The sequence below is a fragment of the Phyllopteryx taeniolatus genome, chromosome 4 (assembly GCF_024500385.1).
Source record: "Phyllopteryx taeniolatus isolate TA_2022b chromosome 4, UOR_Ptae_1.2, whole genome shotgun sequence".
In the NCBI taxonomy this organism is placed as follows: domain Eukaryota; kingdom Metazoa; phylum Chordata; class Actinopteri; order Syngnathiformes; family Syngnathidae; genus Phyllopteryx; species Phyllopteryx taeniolatus.
In genome coordinates, this window is record NC_084505.1 from 19,344,881 (window position 1) to 19,372,870 (window position 27,990).

Consider the following 27,990-nt stretch of genomic DNA (forward strand, 5'->3'; position numbering starts at 1 on the left):
ATCAATAATCAATAAATCAATAATCAATAAATAGGGGGGGGGGGGAGAAATTTGCTGTTTCAAAAAATAAGACATTAAAATCTCTTTCTTAAAAAGAAAAATAGTCGTTAGATTTTTTTTTACCTTCTTAAAAAGAAAAAAAAACTTTTTCATTCAAAAAAATCTGTTTTAATTAAAAAAAAAACATCTTCAAAAAACTTCATTTCCTTTAAAAAATATATATATTTAAATCACATCAAAATCATGCAGCATTAAGAAAGGCTCTACTTTGGATTCCAATGTATGTAAGAACATCAAAAAAGTACTACCCTGACAACAGTACTCTTAATTTTAGCAAATTTTTTTTGAAAGGAAAACATTTCCAATTTTCCAGGAAGGGGTGACATGTATTTTATTCGTTAGCATCCCTAAATTGAAATCTGATGGAAATCCCTATTTAAAAAACATGGAAACTCATTTCAAAAGTTACAAAAAGAAGATAGCCCCGAAGTAACTGTTCTCTATCTGTAGTAGAATAATGTATTAGTGTAAATAAGGCTTTTAAAAACATGTCACTAAGGCTCATTCAAACATTTTTCCAGTGCGCCTCATACTCAGTACAAGGAAAATACAATTGTTATTGCTATCAGCTAGCGGAACCGCCACGTCTGTAGGCACTTTGGCGGCAGGAATGACGGATTTCTTGTGTTCCACTGCCGATAGGAAGTCCAGCGATGAATTTACGGTCCATACATACGCCGCAATATAATCCAGGCTCTCCCAAGCAGTCACAAGATCCTAGCCTCTCTGTTTCTACGAGGGTAAGACTCGGCCACGATGATGTCGTCCGAATCGTCAGAGATGTCCAAGTCCTCCGAATAGGCGTCAAGGTCTCCCGCATCCAGCGCTGATTGGGTTAAACCAGAGAAAAAGCAGATTGAAAAACGTAAATGACGAATGGAACACAAGTTCACACAATGTTCTCAGTGACCCCGTTTCAGGTCGCAAGGGGCAACATATATGTGAATGATAAGTTCTTTCTTTTTCTACAAAAAATAGATTAGTAAATTCGCTGTTGACAGAAAACTAATATTATGAAACATTCATTGAGCGGCAGTATACATGTCCTGCCCACGCTGACGCCGACTCTGGAGCCAGGACCGGAAGGCAAACTTCATTCGACTTTGCTCGGGCCATAAACGTAGCCCGTTCCACCCACGCCCCACTTAGCAAGACCCCGCCTCCTGCCCGACGATAGCTGGGATAGGCTCCAGCACGCCCGCGACCCGCGTGAGGAGAAGCGCGACAGAAAATGGATGGATGGATGGATGGATGAATGCTGTGGAAGTTTATACATGTCAACTGGAATCCAACCTTTTATTGACATTGGAAACCTATGTTTCTGGTGAAAGAAGAGAGTCGGCTCTTTCTTTAGGTAGGTTTGGTGCTTATATCGTCACAGAACACAATATTCTGTGGGTCTTGAAAAGTCAAAGTCTCAGTCAGAATATTCGAAAACAGCCAGAAGATATTGGCAATATGGGGAACTCTGCTTTGAAAACGGCATTTTCTTTTTTATTAGTAGTATTGATTCTTTTGGTATTTTTAGGAATGGACCTTAACTCGTAGCACTCATTGGAGTGACAATTATTTGGTGACATCTTCATTTCATGCAATTTATATGGTTTCATGAATCTTTTCATGGAAATTATTTGTATTTGAATTTTTGAACCTCATGTTTTTTTAGCTACAGATAACATGTACGATTATAATCACTTACTTCTTAGTAATGTTACTACCTGTGCAGTTTTTTTAAATGATTTTTTTGAAAAACAAATGATGTCGACGTTTTGGTACATCCTGTCAGTTTTGGTACGTAGCAAACTCATCCACCCGCCTGCGTGACTCGGGATCTCATTCGCTCCAATCAAGCACGCGCAGAAAGCGACCCATGCACATGCGCAACTGCATTCATCAGACGCAAATGGTAATTTCCTCCCTCTAACCTTTAGAAGACGTTAGCGATCTATGAGTCCCGGAGACAGGCCGCGGCGCTTCCTCCTCGTCCGACCTCCTTTTAGCTGATGCAGCAGTTGTGTTGTTTTCAAACTCTGATGACGCTCCCCTTGGCAAATGGTTTACACATGTAAAGGACCCTGAGCTGTAACACACACACACACACACAGGACTTTGTTGTAAAATAAAAGGGAATGAGTGTTTATTCAGGAGGGTGCAGGTGTGTCACCTCTGTGCGATGTGTTGAGTGCGAGCCAGGTGGCCCCTGAACGCAGCCTGGATGCTGACCAAGGAGAACTCATCCAGGGCTCCTCCATCCAGCAGATTGGTGCGATCCCCAGGCTGCAGAGCCTTTGGAAAAAACAGTTTTTATTGACATTAGAGGCGCAACAATTCATCGACAACTTTTTTGATAATCGATGAATCGTTGCGAGCCATTGCTTAACTTAAGATTGCCCACATCCTCTAATTCCAGCCTCTGAACAGTAGATATTCTGAATGCAGACTGATTATCTTTCGTGTTAATTCAAAATAAAACAATTGCAAACATCTGCTTTGACTTTGGAAAACAACGATCAACATTTTGACGTGCCATATCTCTGTCTATGGATTCATTCGCCTTGACCAATTCTGTTTTTAACCTTAGTTAAAAAACAAAACAAAAAAACAAGTCTATTAAATAAGATTAATCAGATCCCAAAAGTTAATGAAAAGTCGGCACTCTACTTTGAAAACAAACAAATCATTGCTGATAGATTGAATTGGATAGTTGAATAAAATACCTTTTTTTTTTTAAACAAAATAGTGTTTATTTCATCTAATTGATTTATGAAATGTTCAGACATGCAAACACAAAAGGCATGAAATAGGTGACTCAAAAAAAACCATTAGGGGGTCTGGAGGGATCCCTCGGGCTCCCGCATTGATTTGTATTTTATTTTAACATAAATTTAGCAACTGGAAGACTCTGTTGAGTACAATAAGGCAAAAAAAAAAAAACGAATTTTCTCCACGCAGAAAAACATTTATTTACACCGTTCAAGTACATGTTCAATTTTCCCTAATTTCTTTGCTTTTTTGTTCTGGCCTCCAACTTGGGCCAGGCCCATCTCCACCTGCACCTGATGCCTGCTTCAAGCTGTGCCACATGAATAGCATCCTCCTCTTTAAGCACTCTCATTCTAGAAATGCCATCCATCTTTCCATTTTCCAAGCCGCTTCTCCTCACAAGGGTCGCAGGCGTGCTGGAGCCTATCCCAGCTATCTTCGGGCAGGAGGCGGGGTACACCCTGAACTGGTCATTCTAGAAATGAATTGACTCAAATCATTGTCTGTTTCACTTCACTTTTTTCACTATTACCAACCTCAAAGGCTAATCCCTAAAATACATGAAAGCTGTTGTTTTTGTTCGTCTAAATGTAAACACGAGTAGCGCGTCATTGCCTTCATAGTAACAACGACCTTCCCAACATGGCCGCCACGTAGGCACGACAATCAGCCGGGCTGGCGTAGTGTTAATACCTATGCCCGGGAAGGTCAATAGAAGACGTGTGAGGTCAAGTGACTTTCTTGTGTCGTTTGATTGGTGAACTCGACTTAAACGTCAGCGGCACTTAAATTGGATTGGCGCAAACAGCGCCCCGTGCGGAAGTCGAAGTCGTAGTCTCGCGGACGAAATAGTTGATAAATAAGCAATAATTGATAAATAAAAGAAGCGAGCGAGATTTTGATCATTGTAACAGAGTAAAAGTACCGTTACTTCTTAGCGGTAGAACCAGGGGGAGTCTTTTTTCTGGTCTCGTCAACTCCTGTGACTTACCCAAAGCAAGTTCCCCCCCCTCCCCCACCTCCCCCAGTAAAAACTCATGAGATCTATACGATTCACGTAAATGGCCTATTTTGAATTCAAAGCAGCGAATTTCACCGAAAGGCGACTGATTTGCACGTATGAATTTTCTTCATGGTGGCCGTACTGGCAAGTAATGTCAGAGGTATTTTTTTTTTTTATTATTATGATGTTTATTGAAAATGGAGCCGGACAGAAAAAGGTTTTAGGGGACAGACAAAGGGACAGAACAGACAAGGGGAATAGGGGTGCGAAACAACGCAGAACAATAGTTAGTCTAGATATTTGACCATAAGTCACGTTACAAAAGTCAAATCATCTTCTTATTTGTGGACGGGAGGGACACCCGGTGAGGACACGCAACAACTAACCAATCAGACGAGATGAGAGTGGACCGAAAATGGCAGGACAGGATGTGGGAAATGAGCGCTACCGATGCGTGGTGCGGTGGGATGCTTTTATAGTGTCTAAACACCTGTGAGAACCTGTGAGTTGATATGTTAATATAACCTGTTATTATTAGTAGTGGTCCCAGCACAAGCAATGAAAGTCTATAGCATGTCTATGGAACTTATTAGTGAACCCTATCACATGCATGTTAGTTAACTGCTCTATGGAGTTGCTGTGCCCGCACATAGAGCCCCTGCACCAGTCCCAGAGGGAGGGGCATGGGTACAGGGTAAATGACATCATTTTCCATAGTTTCCTCGCAGCGCCACCTTGTGGTGTAATCTATTCATTTGTCTGAGATGTTGAAAAAGTTAGACTCATTTCTGAACATATAAAATAACTTTGGATTAATCATGTAGTAGAAGTAGCTCTCAGGTTCAAAAAGGTTGGTGAGAACAACATCACTCCCTCTCGTGTGATATTGATTGATTGATTGTCATTTATTTGGTTCTGTTTATCATGAAAAAAATACCAAATAAACAATAATAATCAACTAATCAACAGTAATCGGGGGGGAAATTCGCCATAAAATTAATTATACCTTCAACCATCTAGTGGAAGAGCATTTCCTTGTTCTTCACGATACATCTCTAGCATAACTAGATGAACACAAATACAATATCTGTACTACACACAAAATTTTGGGAACAAAGAAGTGAAATTGGATCATTTCAGCATTACCAAGCGTCAAGAGTCAGGTTACATACCTCACTTTTGTACTTGCTCTTGTTTGTATGGGTGTCTGGATCTGGCTTCAGACGTTCATGTTCCTCTTCCTCTTCTTTATCGTCGTCACCTTCGTCCGCCTCGTCCGCCTCGTCCTGGACTGCGCCAGCATCACAGGGATCATTTCTTTCCTCCTTTCGAGTTTGGATTAGTGTCCCCAGCTGCCTCAGCTCCTGTCTTGAGAAACACCAATAGAAGCGCAATAAAGCCAGTGTTTCACACTAATGGTTTTTAAAGGTGCTATGCCATCAAAACTCTTTGTTGTTTTTTCCTTATTTTTGATTTCCTTTTATTGGGTTTGCACTTTTTCAAGCAATTTTAGTGGGTCTTTTCGCCTGGCAATTAAGACGGCTGGCTGGATTTCTCATTAATATTTGTTTGGATCACTGTTCTCCTGAATATAAATATGAAAAAAAGATTGGTCCTCACAATTTCTGAGCGACAGTCTTGTGGCAGCCAAGCGTTCATAGCGACGCTGCGTTAGATCCTTCGATGTTGGGTCTTACTATCACTGTGAAGCACAATTCACCAAGCGTTGGATTGCTCGCCCACTACTAAGGGAACGTGAGCTGAAATGACACTTGGCAACTCACACCCGCACAACTGATATTGTACTTTATCACTGTTAGTAAACCATAAAGATATAGAGAGATAGTGGAGCAATCAAGGAAGAAGCAGATTGCTACAGAGAGGAGACGGGTGAAAAAAACGGGGGGGGGGGGGGGGGTTATTTGGAGGCTCGTCCGCCGCTCCCATTCACGATGTAACCAGCGCGGTACATGCATCGCTCGCGTATATTTTGGCGACAATGACTGCAAGCTTCACTATTTCACCCAAAGTTACATACATTATGAATAGTGTAGGGCATCGAGAATCGAGAACCGGTTGGAACTGGGACTAACGTTCCGGTTCTCCCGGTTTCCAGTTTCGATACCTAGTCCGACGACCCCGAAGAAGCGGCAAAAATCAACGAAGAACGCGCACGAAGACGTGCTTGTGCCCAACGGCGGCGGCCAACAAAAGTGTGTCTTAACTTTGTTAAAATGAATGACCAGTCGCCTCAATGCAACACTTGGAATAAGATTATATTGTGCAAATTATATTGACGCGCCTCAGCCTACACAGCGCGGAGCTTCCGTGAAGTCAACTCGCAGTCAAATAAGTGAAACAATAAAATACGTCTATGCCAACATAGAGACAGCTAACAAGTTAAACGGTTGGTTGCACTTTTGCACTGATGGTTTTTAGCGTTTATTTTAGTCCTCAAAGCAACATAAGAGCCGATGACAGAAAAAAAGCTTAACATTGAGCCAAAACTTCACTGTAGCAAATTTACATCACATTGAATTGGGGGCAAAATTCACAAACGTTGTCTCACAGTGTCACAAACACTAACCTTGTGCTTCATCGGTGGGTAAGGAAAGGAATCAATGTTTTATAGCATTTGGTTTCATCCATTAAAAAAATTAAATAAAATAAAAAGTAATCACCAGTGCCACCAGTGACTTTTCGTGCCAAAAAATGCTGAGTTCCGCTGTGTACCCATTTTGTTTGTATGGCTTGGTGGCGCTCAAAACCCGGAAATGCACCTCCAGTGTGTGTGGAAGCTTCAGTTTACGAAGTCATCTTCCCGAACACGGCACAATTGTAGTTCTGAAATGCTTAGGGAATTTCTACCAAGATAAATTCAAGCCATGCATTCCTCAACTCCTCTGCGTTTGACAGGTGATGTAAAGTTTAAGCTTTGCACAAGACGCTGTCGCTCAGCCATTTTTTTCCCGAGATGAATGGATAGGCAGTAATCACGAAGTGGGCAGGTACTTGAATAATGAGAACCTTATCTACTGTCGTTTTGCAAGCCTTATGACGTTTATCGGCTTTTGCATGCCATCGACAAACCTCATAGATGTCAAAATTTAAACCATCTCACAGAATCATTTTTGACCTGTTATACAGTACATCATACAGTGGAAAAAATTGATTTTGACAGCATGGAACCTTTCTGGTCATGCTAATTATATACTCAACACACACACACACACTTTTATCAAAATACAACCAAGGATAAAAAAATTGTTAGCACTTTTACACACCCTAATTCTAATTCTAAGTCTTGCTGAATTTAACGTATTTTGAGGGGGCGGGCTTGTCTCTCGCAAATGAGTGATGGTGAACGCCACCCCGTACACTGCTGGGCTGATAGCGAGTACAGCTTTTGTTACCATAACGACCGGAAGCTAGGCGTTGAAACTAGCCGAGCGGCTTCCACTTGCGGAAGCAAAGCTCAAAATGTGGGGGAGAAAAAGCAAGCGCCCGTAAATACAAAAGAAGCATTTTCATTTGCGGAGGCAGCTCTTCGTACACGATACTTCATGGCGCACACAGTGAACAAATTGCATAACACAAAGCACTATTTGTATACAAGGTATTAAGGTGTCCAAATACAAAACCTACTCGTACTGCCGTTGCTCCATTTCTAGTTGGCAACGCCATCGTTCAACCTCTTTTTCTTTTTCGCTCCTCAGCTGTTCCACTTCTTCCCTGCAAAAGGCAAGCACATACTATCCAAGCTGACGGCACGTATGACGCGTACGACGTCCAACGTACTGGTGCCGCCTTTGCTCGAGTTCTCGCTCGCTCGTCTGCTCCCTTCTCCAGCGTTCCAGTCGCTTTTCGAGCTCTTCTTTTTCCTTCCTCAACTCACCCACTTCATCGCTGCGGACAACAATACACAGGTTAATCTCACCACTGAAATAATAACGCAGCAGCTTCGGCGTGTTAATAGTAATAGTAAAACTCCTGACATTTCCTTCAGACTTTGGGTTCTTAGTCTGTGACTGTGAAAATCGTGACGTGTAAGGCCAGCATTAGGCTGGCGTGCTAGCTAATACTATTGATGTCTTCTCTTGCATGCTATTTATATAACATTTATATTTCCTATATCCACAATTGCTGCTGAAAGGATGCAAATTTACCCATTGTGGGACTTATAAAGGTTATCTTATCTTACATTATATATATTTATTTATTCATAAAAATAAGACACTTTTGACCTACCCACGTTCTGAAGTGACGTGTGCAGTGACGTACTAATTCATTTCCAGTTCAGACGCGGCGTCCTGTGTGGACGTGTATTATTTTATGTTTATATCTCTAAACACGTATTAATTGGCCTGTTATTTTGTTGCTCAAAGTTGGTTACGCTACTATTACCAGTAGTAATAGTAGCACTAGTGGTCGCAGTAACAACGGTAGTACTAGTAGTTGTAGTGGCAGTGCTAATAGTAATATAGTAATAGTGGTACTAATATTGGGTGTATTAATAGTAGTAGCAGCAGTAGAAATTGTTACAGTGGTAGTAATATTAGCAATAGTACTAGCAGTAGTAATAGTAGTAGTTGGAGTGATCGTAGTAGTAATAGTTATGTAGTTACAGTAGTAGTTAGGGATATTCAATTCCACTTATTTTCAGACCAATGCGAGTATTCACTCGAGTACTCACCAATACAAAGGACCGATACCACAAGTACTTTTTATACATCAAATTTTACAAATACTTTTCTTTCTTTCTGACACACACGATGACTCACCAAGTTGTGAAACTGACGCAGTGTAGTGCCAACTACTGGTGAGGAGGACTTACACAATGTCAGATTTTTTTTTTGCCTAAGTATCGGGGTCTGGTATCGGCAAACTTCACGAGTACCTGATACCTTGAATTAGGCTACTATCGGCCTGATACCTTCTACTGGTACACGCCCATCCCTAGTAGTAGTAGTAGTGATAGTAAAATACATAGAAGTAATAGTTTTAGTAGTTGTAGTATAAGTAGTAATAGTCAAAGACAGAAATAATAGTTGTAGTAGTAGTAGTAACAGTACAAGAAGTCATTGGCTCTAATCAGGTCTATAAGAAATGCTAATGTTAGATGTGTGTGCACATATTCAACATACTGGTGCTGCCGTCGTGACTTTTCCTCCGCTTCTTCCTGTTGAGTCATCCGCCGTCTCACTTCCCCTCTGCAAAAACAATCATCACACGTTCAACACGGAGGAGGACAACCGACGAGACACTGGCGTCGACGTCTTCACTCACTCTTTATTGGTCAGCGTCTCTTGCAACTGCGTCGTCTCCGCCTCCAGTAGTTCCACACGCCCTCGCAGGGCCGACACGTCGTCCTCATCTGCGGTCTCCGTTCCCGCGTCCACGCTGTCCATGGGCGTGGTCTGGACTGCCAGGTCCAGAAGCTGACGTGACATGGTCTGAACACCGCGGTGCACAAAGTTGGTGGGCGTGGTCTGACACGCCTGCTCCAATCGATTCCTTGCTTTCAATGCGTTTCTCTCTTCCAGCCTCTGATAGGACAGAGTGGGTGATGATGTCACACAATGCACACAAAGCTGTATTACAGTTTCAACAGGGCATCCATCCATTTTCTACCGCTTATCCGAGGTCGGTAGATTTAGCAGGGACGCCCGGACTTCCCCCTCCCCAGCCACTTCATCCATACTCCCGAAGCACCCCCCACAGGACTCCCCAAGGGACACGGTCGAACGCCTTCTCCAAGTCCGCAAAACACATGTAGACTGGTTGGGCGAACTCCCACGCACCCTCGAGGACCCTGCCGAGGGTGTAGAGCTGGTCCACTGTTCCACGGCCAGGACGAAAACCACACTGCTCCTCCTGAATCTGAGATTCGACTTCCCGACGGACCCTCCTCTCCAGCATCCCTGAATAGACCTTCCCAGGGAAGCTGAGGAGTGTGATCACCCTGTCGTTGGAACACACCCTCCGGTCTCCGTTCTTAAAAAGGCGGACCACCACCCCAGTCACAGCAGATCACTATGTCATCTGCGAACATCATGGTCCATGGGGATTCCAGTCTCACCTCATCTGTCAGCCTATCCATCACCACTGCAAACAGGAAGGGGCTCAGGGCTGATCCTTGATGCAGTCCCACCTCCACCATAAATTCCTCGGTCACACCACCAGCACACCTTACCACTGTTCTGCCGCCCTCATATATGTCCTGTATAATTCCAACATACTTCTCTTCCACTCCAGGCTTCCTCATGCAGTACCACAGTTCCTCTGTGGCTACTCTGTCACGGAGCTTTCTCTAGATCTACGTAGACACAATGTAGCTCCTTCTGACCTTCTCTGTACTTTTCCACAACCCCAATTCCAATGAAGTTGTGACATTGTGTTAAACATAAATAAAAACAGAATACAATGATTTGCAAATCACGTTCCACCTATATTTAATTGAATACACTACAAAGACAAGATATTTATATTTTTGAAATAATTGTATTCTGTTTTTATTTATGTTTATCACAACATTCCTGTATCAAGACCCTCATGGCAAAAAATGCATCTGTGGTACTCCTTCTTGGCATGAAACCACACTTTTGCTCGCCAATACTCACATCTGTCCTGAGTCTAGCCTCCGCTACTCTTTCCCATAACTTCATTGTGTGGCTCATCAACTTTATTCCTCTATAGTTCCCACAGCTCTACACATCACCCTTGTTCTTAAAATGGGCACCAGCACATTTTTCCTCCATTCCCTCTCTCGCCTGCTAGTTCTTCATCCTCTTTAGTGCCTTTCTAACTTCCCCTTCACTAATCATTGCCACTCTCTGGTCCACCGCATTTGCCTCTTCTACTCTCCCTTCTCTCTCATTTTCCTCAGGCATCAAGTCCTCGAAGTATTCTTTCCATCTATCCAGCACACTACTGGCACCAGTCCACACATTTCCATCTCAATCCTTATTCAACCTAACCTGCTGCACATCCTTCCCATCTCTATCTCTGTGTCTGGCCAACCTGTGTAGATCTTTTTCTCCTTCTTTAGTGTCCAACCTGGCATACATGTCATCATATGCCTCTTGTTTGGCCTTTGATAATATCTATGACTTTGCAACTTTGTGGCTTTAAAAGGTGAGGCCTGGGCTAGTGAGTGACGTGAGGGTCATCGATAACTTAAACAAAAATTGGCTTCCAAACCAACCCACTTCTTTTCCCTAATTAAACATTACATTTATAGATCATTTTGAAAAGGTATTTGTGATTATATACTTTTTTTTTTATTTCAGTCAAAATGTTTTTTGGTAAATTGCTTGTTTGAATAAAGTATATTTTTCATGACAGTTCCAACTCACCTTCTCCAGTTCAAGCAGTCTCCTCAAGAGCCTGTATTTGCTCCACTCTTTGTAACCTACAACACACACGCATTTTAGCAATATTAACAAAGATTATTATTTAGAGCAATTCATAACATACAGCTGAACCTCTCAAGTCGAACATGATCTGTTCCGGGACTTCCGAGGTAATGTTTTAAAGGGACATATTGACTAAAATGAAAATGTGTTAATACAGTGTCTTGTATGGAAACAGTTGGGTCTCTGGCGTGCTTGTCTAGCCGTGAAGTGACAAATTAAACCGGGTAAATCAATCTTATGCTAGCCCGCTATTTCCAAAGATGAGCAAGCTGCTCTGAATTTTTTTTTTTGTATTGTAACATAACAGTGTGGCTACTTTACATAATCTCGCCCCCCACACGAGTTTCTTCCTGTACCCATGATTTAGCCATTTTCAAGCGACAACAGAGCTTATATATTATTGGATGTACATGCAGCCACCCCACCTTCCTCTGTACCTAGTTGTCATGGTAACAAATATAAATAACTGAATTAAAATATGAGGATGAATTATTCATATTATCATAAACTCTTAATTGGTGAATTGATTTATAAATAATAATAAAATATTTGTCAAATGAAAGTGTACATATGTAATAATTGGTTATTTGAATTTCAATGACAAATATATATATATAAATATATATATTATGAATGAGAAATGGCATTTTTTAATACACATTGCTATTTTTTTTATTAATTTATTAATGATTTTTTTAAGCTCATTCCTTTTCAAAAATAAAATGTTTGCCCACCCCTGCATACGCTATTCTTGATTTGTACTGAATAAGTCTGAATTGTAGAATTACGAATTTAGAACACGAGAACTGAACTCCTTCATGTATGATGTTGCAGCGTCCATTTTATTGAATGTGTGAAAACCTTTGATGCCGGAGGCGGGGCTCTCCGTGTCCAGCTCCTCCCTCAGCGAGGTGTTGTCCAGCTGCAGCTGCTTGAGGTCCTCGGACAGACGCAGCACGGTGGAGCTCAGCGCCTTCTGCTGCCTACGGAACACTCTACTCTCTGACATACCACTGAAATAAAAAAGGGACAAAACGCGGCAATAGAGGACCGATTTCAATTGAATTCATTCATTCTGACCCATTTTTATAGAAATAATTCATGTCCCCTTGCTATTCATGGGGGTCTGGCAAAAGCCCACGGGTGATTGATGTAATGTTTAATTATGATTTTTAAAATAGTGTTGATAATTATTAAATAGGATTATTATAAAGATTAAGCTAACTCAAGGACTCACAATGAATTGTAAGTAATAGCAATTGTCTCATAAATGCCCAGTGCTCTCTGTAGGTAACTAAACACCCACCCACAGTTATGTGTGACAGTTAAGAATGTCAAAAAGTGTGACATTTGCCATCAGCCACCCATTTGATCTTTTACCACTAAAGGGCGAGTAGTTTTACTGTATTTTAGTCTCAGTTAATGATGTTTTATGCGTGCAATAACAAAAGCAGACTAAAGTAGCATTAGGGTGTTATACAGTAGGCAAACCTCTTCTCTGAATCTTCCAAAAGCAACTTCAGTCTCTGGATCTGAAAGATGAAGAGTCATGTCCCATCGATGCATTAATGTGTCCCAATACTTTTGTCCATACAGTGTGTGTGACAGAGGCCATTTCTATTTACCTCTTCAAAATAGTTCTTCACAGTCATCCTCATCTCCTGGAGGTTGGTGGCCCTCAACTCACTCTGCAGGTTACTGGGGTATAAAATGTAATATTGTTCTTAATATTAGCATCAAAAAAGCAAGTGCCGTACGACCTTACCCGATGGCGTTCTCCCTCTCTCGACACTGCTGCTCCAGCTTCAGTATTCTCTGCTTCAGCCCGTTCGCCACCTGCGTGCATGGACTCCATTTTGATTTAGGATTCATTTTAATTCCCCCAAAAAACTCATTTCCACACATTACACTCACCACACTGCCCTCATGCTTCTTGTCAACCAGGCTGCGGATGTACTCGGACCTCTGCGGAGAGATGCGTTAAAAGGCTTGCCACTCTATTACATCTCTTTGTGATAAATCACATTTTTGTGACAAGTAAGACTACTCCCAAAATAAGACTAAATCCCATTTAATTGCACATATTCAAATAATACTACCATAAAACGCCCCAAAACTGCTTAGTTTCAAACAGGACTACCATAAATAATACCATTGTAAATCTCCAAAAAGTTGCGCAGCTAAAACTAAGAACACTGTAAATGATGAAATAAGACAACCATAAAATCCCCAAAGGTTGCTTAGTTTAAAACTAAACTACCATAAAACCCCAAAACTTGCACAGGGTAAAATAAGACTACATTAAGTTCACCAAAAGTTGTGCAAGTTAAAATAACAGTACCGTAGAACCCATATAAATTGACCCGGTTAAAATCAGACTACCATACAGTAAATCACACCAACATTCCCACGTTAAAAGAAAAATAATGTAAATCTCCAAGACGTTGCGCAGCTAAAAATAAGATCACCTTAAATTCCCAGAAAGTTGCAAATGTTAAAATAACATTAGTGTAAAACTCAAAACAGTTGTGCAGGTTAAAATGTGACTACCGTAAACCCCACCAAAAGTTGATATTTGAAAAATAAGACTCCCATAAATTCCCCCAAAAATGCACAGGCTAAGAAAAAACTCTCATGAATCCCCAAGAAGTTGCCCATCTTAAAAAAAAAAAAAAGATACCGTAAATCATCCCCGCACCCCCAAAATTGCACAGATTAAAACGACACTACTGTAAATCCCCAAAGGTTACGCATGTCAAAATAATACTACAGTAGACTCCAGTTTTTACATTCGAAGCAACTGATTTTGTTCCAAAAACTGCACCTAAAAAAGCATTTACATTGGTGGGATCCAGGAGTTCCTCCAGCTGCTTCTCTCTTTTCGCGTTGTCCTCCTCCAGACGCCGAAGTTTTACTTTCATCTTCTGGTTGTCAGACTTCTGCTCTTGGAGACTCTGCAGGCCATCAATGGTGAGAGAGAGGTTATACGAGACACACACACAATTGTACTGACAGGTGTGCCTCAGATCTTTGTAACAAATAAGCTGACCAACATCATTAGAAAAAAATCAAGGGTCAGCAGAGCGTCAAGTTGAATCTCATTAATTAGTGGAAGTGTACCTAATAAAGTGGTCAAGAAAACAACCACTCATGAATTTAGCATTAGGGGCAGTGCAAAACCACATCCTATTCGCCTGTGCTTTTCACAGCTGTTACATCTTCTGAAGCGCTAATTTTGCGGGATCTCGACATGAAAGAGAGTTTTTTTCCCCTGTCCTTTCTTTGCCGTGTAAGGCAATAGAGTTCATTGAAATTCCACCCCAAATATGTGAGTTTTACCTTCTTGAGGAGCGTGATCTCATTATGCATTTCCTCCTTCTCTCTGGCAGCTGTAAGGAAGCCAGGGCAAAAAACGAAGGGACTCATATCACACACAGTCGCGACCGCTCCCGCTTCCCAGTGGACCGAGGCCTCCGCTTACCGTTGGGAGCCGAGTGAGGATGTTGCCTGGTGGCCAAGGTGTGCCTAGGAAACTCTGGTGTCATGTCCCACTCCAATCTTAGATCTAAAAAATAACAAAAGGATGAAGAAAAGTCGTGGCGGTTTGGACTATCGTAAATCCTTGAACATTAGCTCAGGTTAATGTGGAATGACCAGTAGGGGCCCAAAAAGTTGCATGTTAAAATAAGACGATCATAAATCCCCCCAAAATTGGGAGGGTGAAAACATCCATCCATCCATTTTCTGAGCCGCTTCTCCTCACGAGGGTCGCGGCGGGCATGCTGGAGCCTATCCCAGCTATCGTCGGGCAGGAGGCGGGGTACACCCCGAACCGGTTGCCAGCCAATCGCAGGGCACATAGGAACAAACAACCATTCGCACTCACAGTCACACCTACGGGCAATTTAGAGTCTCCAACTCATGCATGTTTTTGGGATGTGGGAGGAAAGCGGAGTGCCCGGAGAAAACCCACGCAGGCACGCGGAGAACATGCAAACTCCACACAGGCGGGGCGAGTGAAAACATGACTACTGTAAATCCCCCAAAAGTGGCACAAGTGTAAATCCCCATAAAATAAATCCACCAAAAGCTGCGCAGCTGAAATAAAAGTACCATAAATCACTCAAAGGTTGCACAGATTAAAAAGAAAAGACTACCATAAATCTCCCAAAAGTTGTGCAGGTTGAAATACGACTACCGTAAATCCACCTAAAATTGTGCAAGTTAAAGTACGACGACCGAAAATTCGCCAAAAGTAGCAAAGGTTAAAAAAGACTACCGTAAATCCTCCAAAGGTTGCATGGGTTTAAACAAGACTATCATCAATATCCCCTAAAGTTGCACAGTTTTTTCAAATAAGACGACTGTGTCATCATCGTGACTGGCAACACAAACAACAAAGAAAGAGGGTGCGAGTCCCGCCGTGGGAGCTCCACTGGTGTTTTGAACATTTACCGTGATGGTTGCTGAGGGACGTGAAGCGAGCCGAGCCGGTCTCCCCGCCGGGGGTGTCGCAGAGGGACGTCCTCGGCAGCTTCCAGGCCGACACCGCCGCTTTCCTGGGGTTCACGTTCAGGCTGGAAAGGTATGGGGACCCTGCGTGAGAAAGCGTGGAAATTCGCTACATTTTCAGTTTACATTCCAGTTTTTAAAAAAAAAAAATAATAATAATAAAGTGGAAGAGGACTCACTGAGAGGATGAGGCGGCTTCCCTGGTTTCTTCTTCGGTGTCTGAACGAAACCAACAACACAAGAATGAATTGAAATGTTACATTTGCATATATAAAGAGGAATTACATCGTGAATGATGTGCTTTACCTTTTTCAAATAATCACCAGAGTACGAGAAGCCATTGTCGGGCTGAATTGCAAAGAGAAGTGCATTAGTAGCAGCATCTTTTGTATGCATAGTCAGTGGTGCGGCAATACATAACGTGGGAATAACCCCACAAAAAAACACCAGTCACACACAATGGATGCATGAGAGCATACATGCACTTCTTTTTAGCTCAATATTCAAAAGGGTTCCTAAATTTTGATTTTGTAATTTAGTGTATAGCGGCATGGTGGCCTCACAGTTCTGAGGACCCGGGTGGATTTTGCCTGCGTGGGTTTTCTCCGGGCATTCCGGTTTCCTCCCACATCCCAAAAACATGCGTGCTAGGTTAATTGAAGACTCTAAATTGCCCGTAGGTGTGAATGTGAGTGCGAATGGTTGTTTGTTTGCATGTGCCCTGCGATTGGCCGGCAACCGGTTCAGGGTGTACCCCGCCTCCTGTCCGAAGATAGCTGGGATAGGCTCCAGCACTCCCGCGACCCTTGTGAGGCTAAGCGGCTCGGAAAATGGATGGATGGATTTGTTCCGTGACCATGTTCGCGGCTTAAATCAACTTTCCCCATTGAAATGAACGGAAATGCTATTAATCTGTCCCAGCCCCCCCAAAAGCACACATTTTGTAACATGTTTTTTAATAAGAAAAACAGTATTCTATAGTATTGTACAGTGTAAAAACATATACTGTAGTAATAACATGATTAAATAGAATGTAACTAATTCAACGGTTTTAGCAACATTTTTTGCTTTAATTCAGTGGGGATTGTGCTGCTCTTCCTGGTGTCTGTGCCTTGTCCACCAAGGGGCAATATATCACATACAGAAAACATACGTAGACTTCATCATGGATCAGGAAGACCATAGCAACTGACCTGCAGCAATATTAGTCATTTTTTGCAGAGCATAGCAAATATATGCCTGTGGTTATTGTTACAGTATATACTGTAGTCTGTCTCTATGCATTGCTGCATAGATATGCAAAGTGCAATTCTCTTCATGTTTTAGTTTTACATTAAACTTTAACTAGGGGTGGAAAGACAAGTTGAAGCAAGCACATTTGGCCTCTTTTTTGAAGAACTCCTTGCGTCCAAAGTGCACACAGCACACTCAGGGAGGACAAAATAAGAGTCATGGTTAGAAAAAAAAGCTCACTCATAAATACAATTTTGCTCGCAACACAAAGCGAAAACACTTGAAAAACTCGTACATTTGTGGAAATGTATAAGTCAAGTTAGCAATGGCGGCGCGGTGGGCGACTGGTTAGAGCGTCAGCCTCACAGTTCTTAGGACCGGGGTTCAATCCCCGGCCCCGCCTGTGTGGAGTTTGCATGTTCTCCCCGTGCCTGCGTGGCTTTTCTCCGGGCACTCCGGTTTCCTCCCACATCCCAAAAAACATGTGTTAATTGGAGACTCTAAATTGCCCGTTGGTGTGAATGTGAGTACGAATGGTTGTTTGTTTGAATGTGCCCTGCGATTGGCTGGCAACCGGTTCAGGGTGTACCCCGCCTCCTGTCCGATGATAGCTGGCATAGGCTACAGCACGCCCGGCTCAGATGGAATGGATGGAAGTTAGCAATGTATATGATTTTTAAAAAATGCATGTAAATACTTCACCAAAAAAAGTGGTTATTTTAGCCAGGGAAACTGTGATTAAGGTTCCACAGAAAAAAATCGCAAGTAGGTGAGAGTGCAAATAGGCGGGGTTAAGTACACAGTTGAGGTGGTTGAGTGGAGCATCATGAAACAACATAACATTGTTGTTTTGGGACTAACTCACCAACATCTCGCAGTCTTCATCCGTCGGGATGTCGCTCGCCCCCGCTGACATGTTGGCGGCCGACGAGGGTGCGCGTTAGGCGGACATGTCAGCCTGTGGCGGCGCTCGCGTGGACCGGAGACATGAGGAGTGGACTGCCGCAGACATACAGGGTGACAATAAGGCATCGGAACGACCTTTTATACACATGACGCACCCCAACATCAACCCAGAAAAAAAATATAGGTCAGTTTACGATGACGTCACGTATTCTTCCGGGCGGCAAAAGCCGAATCTTAACGATGGCACACTCGCAAACAAAGCGCTTCATATCATTTGACCAAGGCAGAGTGATTGAAAAACAGGATCATTTGCTTGATGGTATGGTACGGGTAGTCTTCTTCTCTGCCACCTTACTAAAGCGTCAGTTGAAAGGAAAACGCCATAAGAGGTTGTCGTGATTTAGATTTCAACAGGTACATTGAGTCAAAAATAGACGCGACTGACTACCGTTGAGCTGAACTAAAAACGATGGGAAGCAAAACGTGCTTGACTTGGGCTTGTTTCACCAGATATTGCCCATGTTATAGTTTCGGGGTTTTTTTTGGTTTCAATTTCCTTACAAAAAATAATGAAAATTAACCCACCAAAACCCGTGGGTGAGGAGGATCAATTGAGTGCTGTCAATAGTCGTACAAATAAGATTGCAAGACTGCCTGGAGGCATCGTCGCCACTTCTAAAGGGTCAAACTGGAAACAAACCTCCATCATCAGGTTGGTGGAAGACATTTTCTCACAGCTATGTATAGAATCTTTGGTCGGGTCGTCTTAAGTAATTTTGCAAAACATCATGGCCAGCTTGCAAGCTAACATCAGCTCTAAAGCACGCTACCATTAGAGTTTTAAAGCTCCAATGCCATCAATAGGTTGTTTTTTAATCATCTTTTTCATCTGGTTTGCAAAATAATTTGGGTTAATAATTCCCAGGATGCCCTTTTTCAAGCTATTCTATTTAGTCTTTTTGTTTGGTTGTATTTACATGGTTTGGTGGCGGCAGCCCAGCTGCATCGCTCGCTCCAAACTCGGAAATGGGCCCAAACACAGTACAATTCTCCTTCTGAAACGCTTAAGAATTTCTCCAATATAAAGCGATGCAATTTATTCCTCAACTCCTCTAAATTTGGCAGGTGATGCGAAGTTTAAGCTTTGCACATGACGCGGCTGCGTTGTCACTCAGCCATTTTTCGTGAGATGATTGGGAGGCTAGCAACCATGAAGTGGGCCGGTACTTGAATAGTAATTGGGGAAATGTCGGCGATTTCAAATCCACCGCTTTTGCAAGAGGCTCTGTGCTAAAAGGCTATTGTATTCAGTCGACAAACCGCATAGATGTTAAACTTAACCAGCTCACAGACTCATTTTGACCTATGTTATGCACAAAACTGGAAACTTTTGAATTTTGATGGAATGGGACCTTTAAAAAAAAAAAGTCTGCCATTAATCCGAGCAACAGAAAAGTCAATGATCATGTTAACTATGTCTGAATTTCCCAGACATGTATTTTTGAAATGAAGTTACCCATTGAAATGTAAACTATGGTCGTCATTCTATCTCCCAAGCAATTTACCTCACGTAATATCTTTTCGACTGACGCTACACACATTTTCAAACTAGCAGAAGATGCCTAAAATCATCATCATTCAAGCCATCTCCTCAGGTTTCTCAATCAATCCGCCTTGGACAAATGACACGCTAAGGCTTGTTGACGATGAGAATACTTGAACTGTTGCCACCCGGAAGCGATGTGACGTCACGGTTATACGGCGAAAGAAGGTCAGAGCAAACATGATGTCACTTTCTGACGTCACACTGTGATTTGTTTCTTACCTTTTGTTGTCTACAGGTGATAGTTTTGACATTGTGTTGTCAAAAATGATTTGAAAAGAAAAGTTGACTGTACCTTCGTTGGTAGTCTTCATTTTCTTGTTTAATCTCATAACAGTTCAGTAGCATGGCTAACGTTTAGCCATTCCCTTTAAATGGACTGCAGCGTCGGGATTAGCATTAGCATTAGCACTGGCACTGGCAGACCGACCGGCCGTCCCCGCTCACTTGGCGTCGACACGTCCGCGTTCTCCGGTCAGGCGCTGCCGGTGTGCTGGCGACATCGCGTCTCCCAAGTTACGGTTACTTGTTCTTGTCTCGACGAGGAGGTTACTTGTTTCACATCGGGTCGTCTAGCAACCAGGCGACCGGAGAAAGATGCACGGGAAAATCGGCGAGTAAACCGGAAACGAAACAACCGTGCCTGGAGAATAAAAGTATTAACACGCAATGCTAACGTCAAACCTTTGAGTCCTAGTGTGTAGATATTGATTAGTATTATTTCAGTATATATTATTTAAGTTTGCAAAATATTTAAACAGTAGTAAATAAATGCATATATGGAACATTTTGTTAACTGACACTTATCGTGAAAGGCACACGTTTGTACAACGTTTTCAAGCTTGAGGGTATAGCTTCCGCTTCACAATGTTTTTTTATCATTGGTCAACAACACTACAAAGGCGGGTCTTAAAGTCTTTTCCTCCAATAGAATGAGAGCAAAGCACAACTGCGCTGCGTGATCCTGTGGGAATTTGAAAAGAAACACAAGCTACAGTCAGAAACTCCCAATTTTTGACTCGAATTCGTCCATGAACCCTTAACTATGAAAGTTATGAGCATGGCAACAATTTATTTATACTACAGATGCACAAATGCGCGCGCGTGTGTGTGACTGTAGAGTTGCATTTAAAGTTTTAAAAAATGTACTTTTTGCATGTGACCCAGTGTGTTCCTCCTAAGTGCATGCAACCCAGTGTGGCCTCATGTTTCTGATTCTCACAGTGTATTTGTACAGGTGTTGGACCCCCCCGAGCCACACGCACACACGCACGCACACACAAACCAGCAAAGTTTAGCTCAGGCTGAACAAATCCTTTGCAGATCAGATGTCATTTTTCTGCCAAGAAAGACACACACAAAAAAGGCTTGACTCGTCATATGAACTATTTTGGTAAGTAGGCAACAGTCAAATGTGCACAACGTGTCCAAACACTTGAAACAGACTGTCAAGTGTGCCTTTTGGATGTATTTATTTTCTGTTTTATGCATTCCTACAAATGTGAAATTTCACCTTTAGCCAACAAGTGATATTTGGGTCATTAGAGTTCAAAGAGAGTCTCATTTTGTAACATTCAGTCTCATTTGTAGTTTGAATGTAAAAGAATTTTACATTAAAATTGTACTCCTGGATCCTCCTCTCGAACACCAACAACCCTCACGACATCCGTCAACCTTCTCTTTGGTCTTCCTCTCGCTCTCTTGCCTGGCAGCTCCATCCTCATCATCCTTCTACCAAGATACTCACTACCACCGGGACCGAGTCCGACTTACTGCCAGATATGGGTACCAAACTCTAACTCCGGTCATATAGGGACCTCGGTACCCCGTACTCCCGGAGCACCCCCCGCAGGGCTCCCCAAGGGACACGGTCGAACGCCTTCTCCAAGTCCGCAAAACACATGTAGACTGGTTGGGCGAACTCCCACGCACCCTCGAGGACCCTGCCGAGGGTGTAGAGCTGGTCCACTGTTCCACGGCCAGGACGAAAACCACACTGCTCCGCCTGAATCTGAGATCCGACTTCCCGACGGACCCTCCTTCCCAGGGAGGCTGAGGAGTGTGATCCCGCTGTGGTTGGAACGCACCCTCCGGTCCCCGTTCTTAAAAAGGGGGACCACCACCCCAGTCTGCCAATCCAGAGGCACTGTCCCCCGATGTGCACGCGATGTTGCAGAGGGCAAAACAGATATTCTTTTGCAAACGGTCCTTTGTCACTCAAGCTGCCTGTCCGGTATGTTGCTGCAATACACCGGAGGGATCTGTGAGCTGAAGTGCCAGGATGATGAATCAACGATGTGTTTTTTGGAAAGGAATCTTAACTTCTATAAAGGTTCGGTCGCGACATGGTGATACTAGAAAAATGCGGCTCAATGGGTGACAACAGTTGAGAGAGGAGTCGCAGTCATTTGAGCGAGCGTTCCAGATGTTCGTGGCTTGTGAGAACACAACTGAAACGGCCACCATCTTGCAAGATGGAAATGATAACTCCCGATGATTTCCAGATGTGCGACGAGACCTTTTACGGCCCCCAGGTTGCGGCGTTTGGAATTTGGATGTCATTATTTGGGGGCGGAGGGGGAAGATTTCCACAGAATTTGCTTTTTCTTTGGCTTTTGAGGGGGGCAGTTGTTTGTGAAGTGAATGAATTTAAAGTGCTAAGACTCGAGCGCCACCGTATTTTTGGGTTTAAAAATCTAATCAGATGGCGGCGGTCTCTGACCATCACTCTCAGATGTTTGCGTTTACGGCACACTTACTTTGCTACGGTGGCCCATGTTGGTTTCAAGGCAGGGTTAGGTTTGTAAACTTTGATTAGTGCTTCAAATTAGGGTTAGGATTTCAACACAGGATTCGTGTTTCAAATGAGGGTTTCAGATAGGGTTAGGGTTTCAATCCAGGGAAAGGTATCAAACGATGGTTCGGGTGTTAAATTGGGGTTAGGGTTTCAAATTGGGGGTGTACACCTGGGTTAGGGTTTTGAAATAGGGTTACTACTGGTTTTAAATGTGAATTTAAACCAGGGTGAAGGTTTCAATCCAGGGTCAGGATGGCAAATTGGGGTTTCAAGACAGGGATAGGGTTTCAAATGATTTCGAATCACAGGCGAGTCCTTGCTAACCCACTCACACTATGTGAGTGGTGTATATGAAAAGCACTTTTTGGGTCATAAATGAAAAGGGTGAATAAAACAAGCGCGTCGTAAATAGGGACTACCGTCGTAAGGTAGCACACAAAGAGTGAAGACGAACTGCAGCAGTGGTCTTCATGCAGCACCCCCGCCCGCCGGCCTCGAGGGGCGTGTGCAGCTTGCGCAAACGCCGGTCGTGCTGCGCTTCAGCGCGGGGACGTCCACTCGCCGTCCTCCTCCTCCTCCTCTTCATCATCAAGTCAACGCCTGTGCGTGCCTCTCCCCTCTCGCCTGCATCATGTCTTCCAAGTGGTCGGGCGGCTCGCTGCTGCGCGTCCCGCTGGGTCTGGTGAACAGCGAGGCCAAGTACCTGACGGCCGAGGCGTTCGGCTTCAAGATCAACGCGTCGGCCGCCAGCCTGAAGAAGAAGCAGACGTGGACCCTGGAGCAGGACGGCGACGACGGCGGCGGCGGCGGCGGCGGCGTCGTCTTCCTGCGCTCCCACCTGGGCCGCTACCTGGCCGCCGACCGGCACGGCAACGTGACGGCGGACAGCGAAGGGCGCGCCGCCGCCGACTGCCGCTTCGTCTTGGCGGCGCACCGGGACGGCGGCTGGTCGCTGCGCTCCGAGCCGCACGGCCGCTACCTGGGCGGCACGGAGGACCGCGTCGCCTGCTTCGCGCAGGCCGTCACGCCCGCCGAGATTTGGAGCGTCCACCTGGCCGTGCACCCGCAGGTGAACCTCTACAGCGCGGCGCGGAAACGCTTCGTCGGCCTGAGCGCCGCCCGCGGCGCGGTGTCCGCCGACCGCGACGCTCCCTGGGGCGTGGACGCGCTGGTCACGCTGGTGTACCGGGACCGGCGCTACCACCTGGGGACGGCCGACAACCGCTTCCTGCGTAGCGACGGCGGCCTGGCCCCAGCCCCCGGGCCGGACACCGGCTACGTGCTGGAGTTCCGCTCCGGCAGGGTGGCGTTCCGAGACGCGGCCGGCCGCTACCTGGCGCCGTCCGGGCCCAGCGGCACGCTCAAGGCCGGGAAGGTGAGCCGGGTCGGGAAGGACGAGCTGTTCGGGCTGGAGAGGAGCCACGCGCAGGTGGTCCTCACCGCCGGGAACGGCAGGAACGTCTCCACCAGGCAAGGTGAGGAGCGGATAGCGATCGTGTCTTCCATAACACCGGAACAAAAAAATGTTTTTCATCCAAAAAAAAAACCTTGACCATTTTTGGCCATGCTAAAACACTTCTAAAAGGAATCCTATCAACCCTCCAATGTTTCATCCAATTCATCCCAAAAAATCCGATCGCTTAATCAAGTATTAGAATAATCGTCACTTGCAGCCCGACTTGAATGCCACTCCCGGTTGAGGTTTACCACAAAACAAAACAAAACGAAACAAAATGAAACTTAAGAGAATGACACGTCGCGTATTTAACCAAACCACATAACTTTGCCGAAAGTCCCCTAGCTTCATGTTAACGCATCATTCGAAACGCCATAGATGGGTTAACGAAACGAGCATCGATTTGACAGCAGTTCTTAAATTTGAATACAGAATTAGCAATCAATACAGATTACGCATACAACAACACTCAATGCCCATGCCGGCATCTTTTCCAGGCACGGACCTGTCGGCCAATCAGGACGAGGAAGGTGACCAGGAAGTCTTTCAGCTGGAGATGAGCCCCGAGGACAGGAAGTGCTCCTTCAGGACGTCGGCCGGCAAATGCTGGACGCTGACGCCCACCGGCGGCCTGCAGTGCGCCGCCGCCGCCGCCGCCGACAAGTAACAGATGTTAGCGTTGGATATTTGAGAGGCTAAATGTGATGCTAACCCTTTTTGTTGTGTTTTGGTGAAAGGTCTGCCAACACTTCCTTTGAACTGGAGTGGCGTGATGGTCACGTTTGCGTACGTGCGGCTAACGGAAAATATGTGACTGCCAAGAAGAACGGACAACTCGCCGCCACGGTCGACAACAGAGGTCAATTGAATGTTCACTTTGGATACCGAAACTTCAGGAAATATTGAACGATATCATTCGCATCCTTTCCCAAGATGTTTTCCAAATGGTTGGGAAAATCCTTGTTGTCATCCTCTGCCCCATTCTGTCGTATTTTTGGAGAATTGATTGTTTTTCTCAAAAATAGACATTTTTTTTCATCAAAATAGAAGTCTGACTTTTTTCCTGAAAATATACAGCTTATTTCTAGAAAATGTTTGGCTTTTTTTCTCTAACCCTGGTTTCATGGCTAACGTGGAGCGTGTCGCCTCCAGGGGATGCAGAGCGCTTCTTCGTAAAGCTGATCAACCGTCCCCTCATCGTCCTGCGCAGCGAGCACGGTTTCATCGGCGCTCGCAAGGCCGGCGGCGCCACGCTGGATTCCAACCGGGCGTCCTACGACGTCTTCCGCCTCCACTTCCAGGACGGGGCGTACGCCCTCCAAGGTAAGGGGTGGAATTGCTCCGGAGTACAACATGTCGACGTAGCCTTATTTTTATACCGCAGACGACCACAACACTTAGCTTTCTCAGCATTTCCATATATCTAACACTTTAGCCTAGTTCATCTTTATACAACTTATTTTTTTCAATATTCCCAACTTTTTTTTCCTGGAATATACAATGTTTTTATAGAATTGTTTTCTGAAATATGTCTTTTTAATTCAAATATGCAACTTTTTTCCTTTCTTGAATATATGCCATTTTGGGGGGGGAGAATGCATATTTTTTTCGAAAGTTGAAGACTTTTTTTCTTAAATATAAATTCCTATGAAAATAGACAACTTTTTTTCTGGAAAAGATACGCATTTTCTTCCTGGACTATGGACCACTTTTTTTCTCAGATACATACCTTTTCTAAAATATGCAACTTTTTTTCTCGAATGTACAATTTTTTTAAATATATATATATGGTTGTCCGTGTCTATATGTGCCCTGCGACTGACTGGCGACCAGTCCAGGGTGTAGTCTGTCTTTCGCCCGAACAATAGGCTCCAGCGACCCTAACCAGGATAAGCGGTGTTGAAAAATGGATGGATATATATATACTTTTTTGTAATTTTATACTTTCAATTTTGGAGGAAAGGCACAACTTTTTTTCTTGAAAATATTCTTTTAAAATGATTCAATTAGAATTCTTATTCATTATTATTTTCAGGGATATACCATTTTTCTGCAGAAGATATGCAGTTTGTTCTTCTCTTTCATCTTTTCACTCAAAATATACAACTTTTTTGACTAGAAAAGTAAAAAAAAGTTTCACTGGAATATATGCGACTTTTTTTGAAATGATCCAACCTTTTCTGGAAATATTCAACTTCTCACAAGTATACTTTTTTCGAAAATATACAACTTTATTTCTGGAATACTGTATACGTTTTTTAATGAAAATAAAAGACGTTTTAAGTTTGTACTTTCTTTCAAAAATATGTATTTTTTTCTCAGAGGAAATGTACAAAATTGTTTTCTGTTAAATATAAAAAAATGATTAAATAAAAATGATTATTAAATATTATTTTCATATACAACTTTTCTCTAGAAGAATGTTTTTCCCGGACAGTATACAACTTTTTTTTCTGGAAATGTACAACTTGTTTTCTAGAAAATATCCAATTGTTTTCTAGAGTATTTGCAACTTTTTATTGAAAATATAGAACCCTTTCTCAAAATATTCCACTTTTTTTGAAAATCTTTTTTTCCCTTAAAAATATACAACTTTCCTAGAAAAAAAACAAATTTCTCTGAAAAATCACAACTATTTTACTCAAGTATACAACTTTTTTCTGCAAATGTTTTTTTTTCTCGAAGTATAAGACTTTTGTCAAAAATACCCGGCTCTTCTCGTAACGATACAAACTTTTCCTCCCAAATAAGGCACATTTTTCTTCATCAAAATGTACCCATTTTCTAAAATATCATCGTTGTTTTGTTTTTTTTTCTGAAAAAATGTCCACCATTTTTGTCTCTTAGACTGTGAGGGCAAGTGGTGGTGCGTGGGCGAGGACGCAACGGTGTCGTGCGGTAGCGCGGCCGCTCACTTCCTCTTTGAGCTGTGCGACGTGGACAAGATGGCGGTGCGCGTGGTCGCTGGCAAGTACCTGAGGGGCGACCACGCCGGTGGCCTCAAGGCCAGCGCCGACTCCGCGGATGGCGCCACGCTCTGGGAGTACTGAGCAAGCACGGCCCACGCGGGGTGTGTCATTGCGACTTTTATTGGAGGGCTGGGCAAATTCATCCGCCCAACATTTCTTGCAGTCATTTGGAAGTTTTTCCCTAAAATGGATGAGTTGGAATTGATCTATTCAAAATGAGGATAAGCGGTATGGAAAATGGATTGACATTTATTTCCATTTGTATTCAATTGTTGCACTTTTTTTTTATTCATATCGCTCATCAAATAACTGGTTAACTGAGTTGATGTGAATCATAAAAGAGGAAAACAAACAATATGCATGAATCGAGCCAGGTTTCCACTAAAACTGGTTAAATAAAAGGAAATCAATTCACTTGCTTTATTCATTTATGTCATGAAGTAATTGGTTAATTGATTCAATTAAAAAAATAGGAAAATAAAAATGAGGATTCATTTATACATTTTTCCTGAATATTGGTCAATTAAAATGTATATTTTCTTTTATTAGTTTTTTATTCTTTTATTTCACTAACTAAACGGTTAATTGATTTATTGTAGATAAATTGGTTTATTAATATTTTAGTCACTTTTTGATTTTGATTAATTTATCTCAATGAATTGATTTATTGTGATGAATAAAATAAAATAAAGTAAAAAATGTAACTTTTTAAAAAATGATTTATTGCAATAAATCATTGGTTAATCAATTACAATACATTCATTAAAAATAAGAAAAAATGGCAATATTATTTCATCATTAAGATCAAGTATTTTACATATATAGTTGATCTTTTTTTTTTTGAATACAATACAATACAGCCGAACCTCCAAAGTTGAACACCATCTGACCCAGATTTTTTTCTTTCGGATTTTAAACCTTCCCCCCCACCGAAGGGATAATGGAAAAAAAGCCAAAGAAAAAGCCAAACCCACACACAGTTAATCCTTCGGCCGGCAGTTCAATTTTGGAGTTTCCGCTGTGCTGCTGTTGTTGTGCCTATTGTTGTTGTTGTTGTGCTGTCAAATCAACATATCCCGCATAATCAATGAAGTTCAATAGCTAACCTGTTACATGTGATTAGCCAGTGTTAAAAAAGATGAACATAAAGTTCAGAAAGTGTTGTCAAAGATACACAAAAGAAATTTCAAGACATTTTTGCACAATTGTTGCATTGTGCCTTTCTTCATATATTGATTACTGGTAAAAATGCAATAAAAACTTCTTTGCTTGA

General features: G+C 43.0%; 2 protein-coding genes across 2 annotated transcripts; one reads left to right on the forward strand and one right to left on the reverse strand.

The window, feature by feature from the left end:
• Nucleotides 1-324: 324 nt before the first annotated feature.
• Nucleotides 325-20,113, reverse strand: iqce (IQ motif containing E). Its single transcript, XM_061770288.1, has 22 exons — nt 19,791-20,113; nt 17,852-17,985; nt 16,060-16,101; nt 15,933-15,972; nt 15,697-15,837; nt 14,723-14,806; nt 14,581-14,630; nt 14,082-14,195; nt 13,156-13,206; nt 13,007-13,077; nt 12,867-12,939; nt 12,733-12,773; nt 12,103-12,254; nt 11,182-11,237; nt 9,113-9,372; nt 8,971-9,036; nt 7,625-7,732; nt 7,472-7,558; nt 4,999-5,194; nt 2,225-2,346; nt 1,986-2,140; nt 325-886 (listed from the first exon to the last, which is right to left on the reverse strand). Exons 2-22 carry the CDS (start codon nt 17,900-17,902, stop codon nt 768-770), a joined length of 2,079 nt encoding a protein of 692 aa, XP_061626272.1. The 5' UTR covers nt 17,903-17,985; nt 19,791-20,113; the 3' UTR covers nt 325-767.
• Nucleotides 20,114-21,110: 997 nt separating this feature from the next.
• fscn1b (fascin actin-bundling protein 1b) lies at nt 21,111-27,990 on the forward strand. The gene is made up of 5 exons (XM_061770293.1): nt 21,111-23,767; nt 24,246-24,411; nt 24,486-24,607; nt 24,901-25,071; nt 26,596-27,990. The coding sequence occupies exons 1-5, from the start codon at nt 22,924-22,926 to the stop codon at nt 26,796-26,798; spliced, it is 1,506 nt and encodes a 501-aa protein (XP_061626277.1). The 5' UTR covers nt 21,111-22,923; the 3' UTR covers nt 26,799-27,990.

What these genes read in the sequence shown, in the direction of transcription:
- fscn1b (XM_061770293.1), top strand. Translation starts at nt 22,924, where the DNA reads ATGTCTTCCAAGTGGTCGGGCGGCTCGCTGCTGCGCGTCCCGCTGGGT. An exon ending in GCCGCCGCCGCCGCCGACAA is followed by an intron (nt 24,412 to 24,485) that starts GTAACAGATGTT and finishes TTTTGGTGAAAG; the next exon opens with GTCTGCCAACACTTCCTTTG. An exon ending in CGCCACGGTCGACAACAGAG is followed by an intron (nt 24,608 to 24,900) that starts GTCAATTGAATG and finishes TGTCGCCTCCAG; the next exon opens with GGGATGCAGAGCGCTTCTTC.
- iqce (XM_061770288.1), bottom strand. Translation starts at nt 17,902, where the DNA reads ATGTCAGCGGGGGCGAGCGACATCCCGACGGATGAAGACTGCGAGATG. An exon ending in GAAGCCGCCTCATCCTCTCA is followed by an intron (nt 15,838 to 15,932) that starts GTGAGTCCTCTT and finishes TTTCTCACGCAG; the next exon opens with GGTCCCCATACCTTTCCAGC. An exon ending in GAGACGCTGACCAATAAAGA is followed by an intron (nt 9,037 to 9,112) that starts GTGAGTGAAGAC and finishes TTGTTTTTGCAG; the next exon opens with AGGGGAAGTGAGACGGCGGA.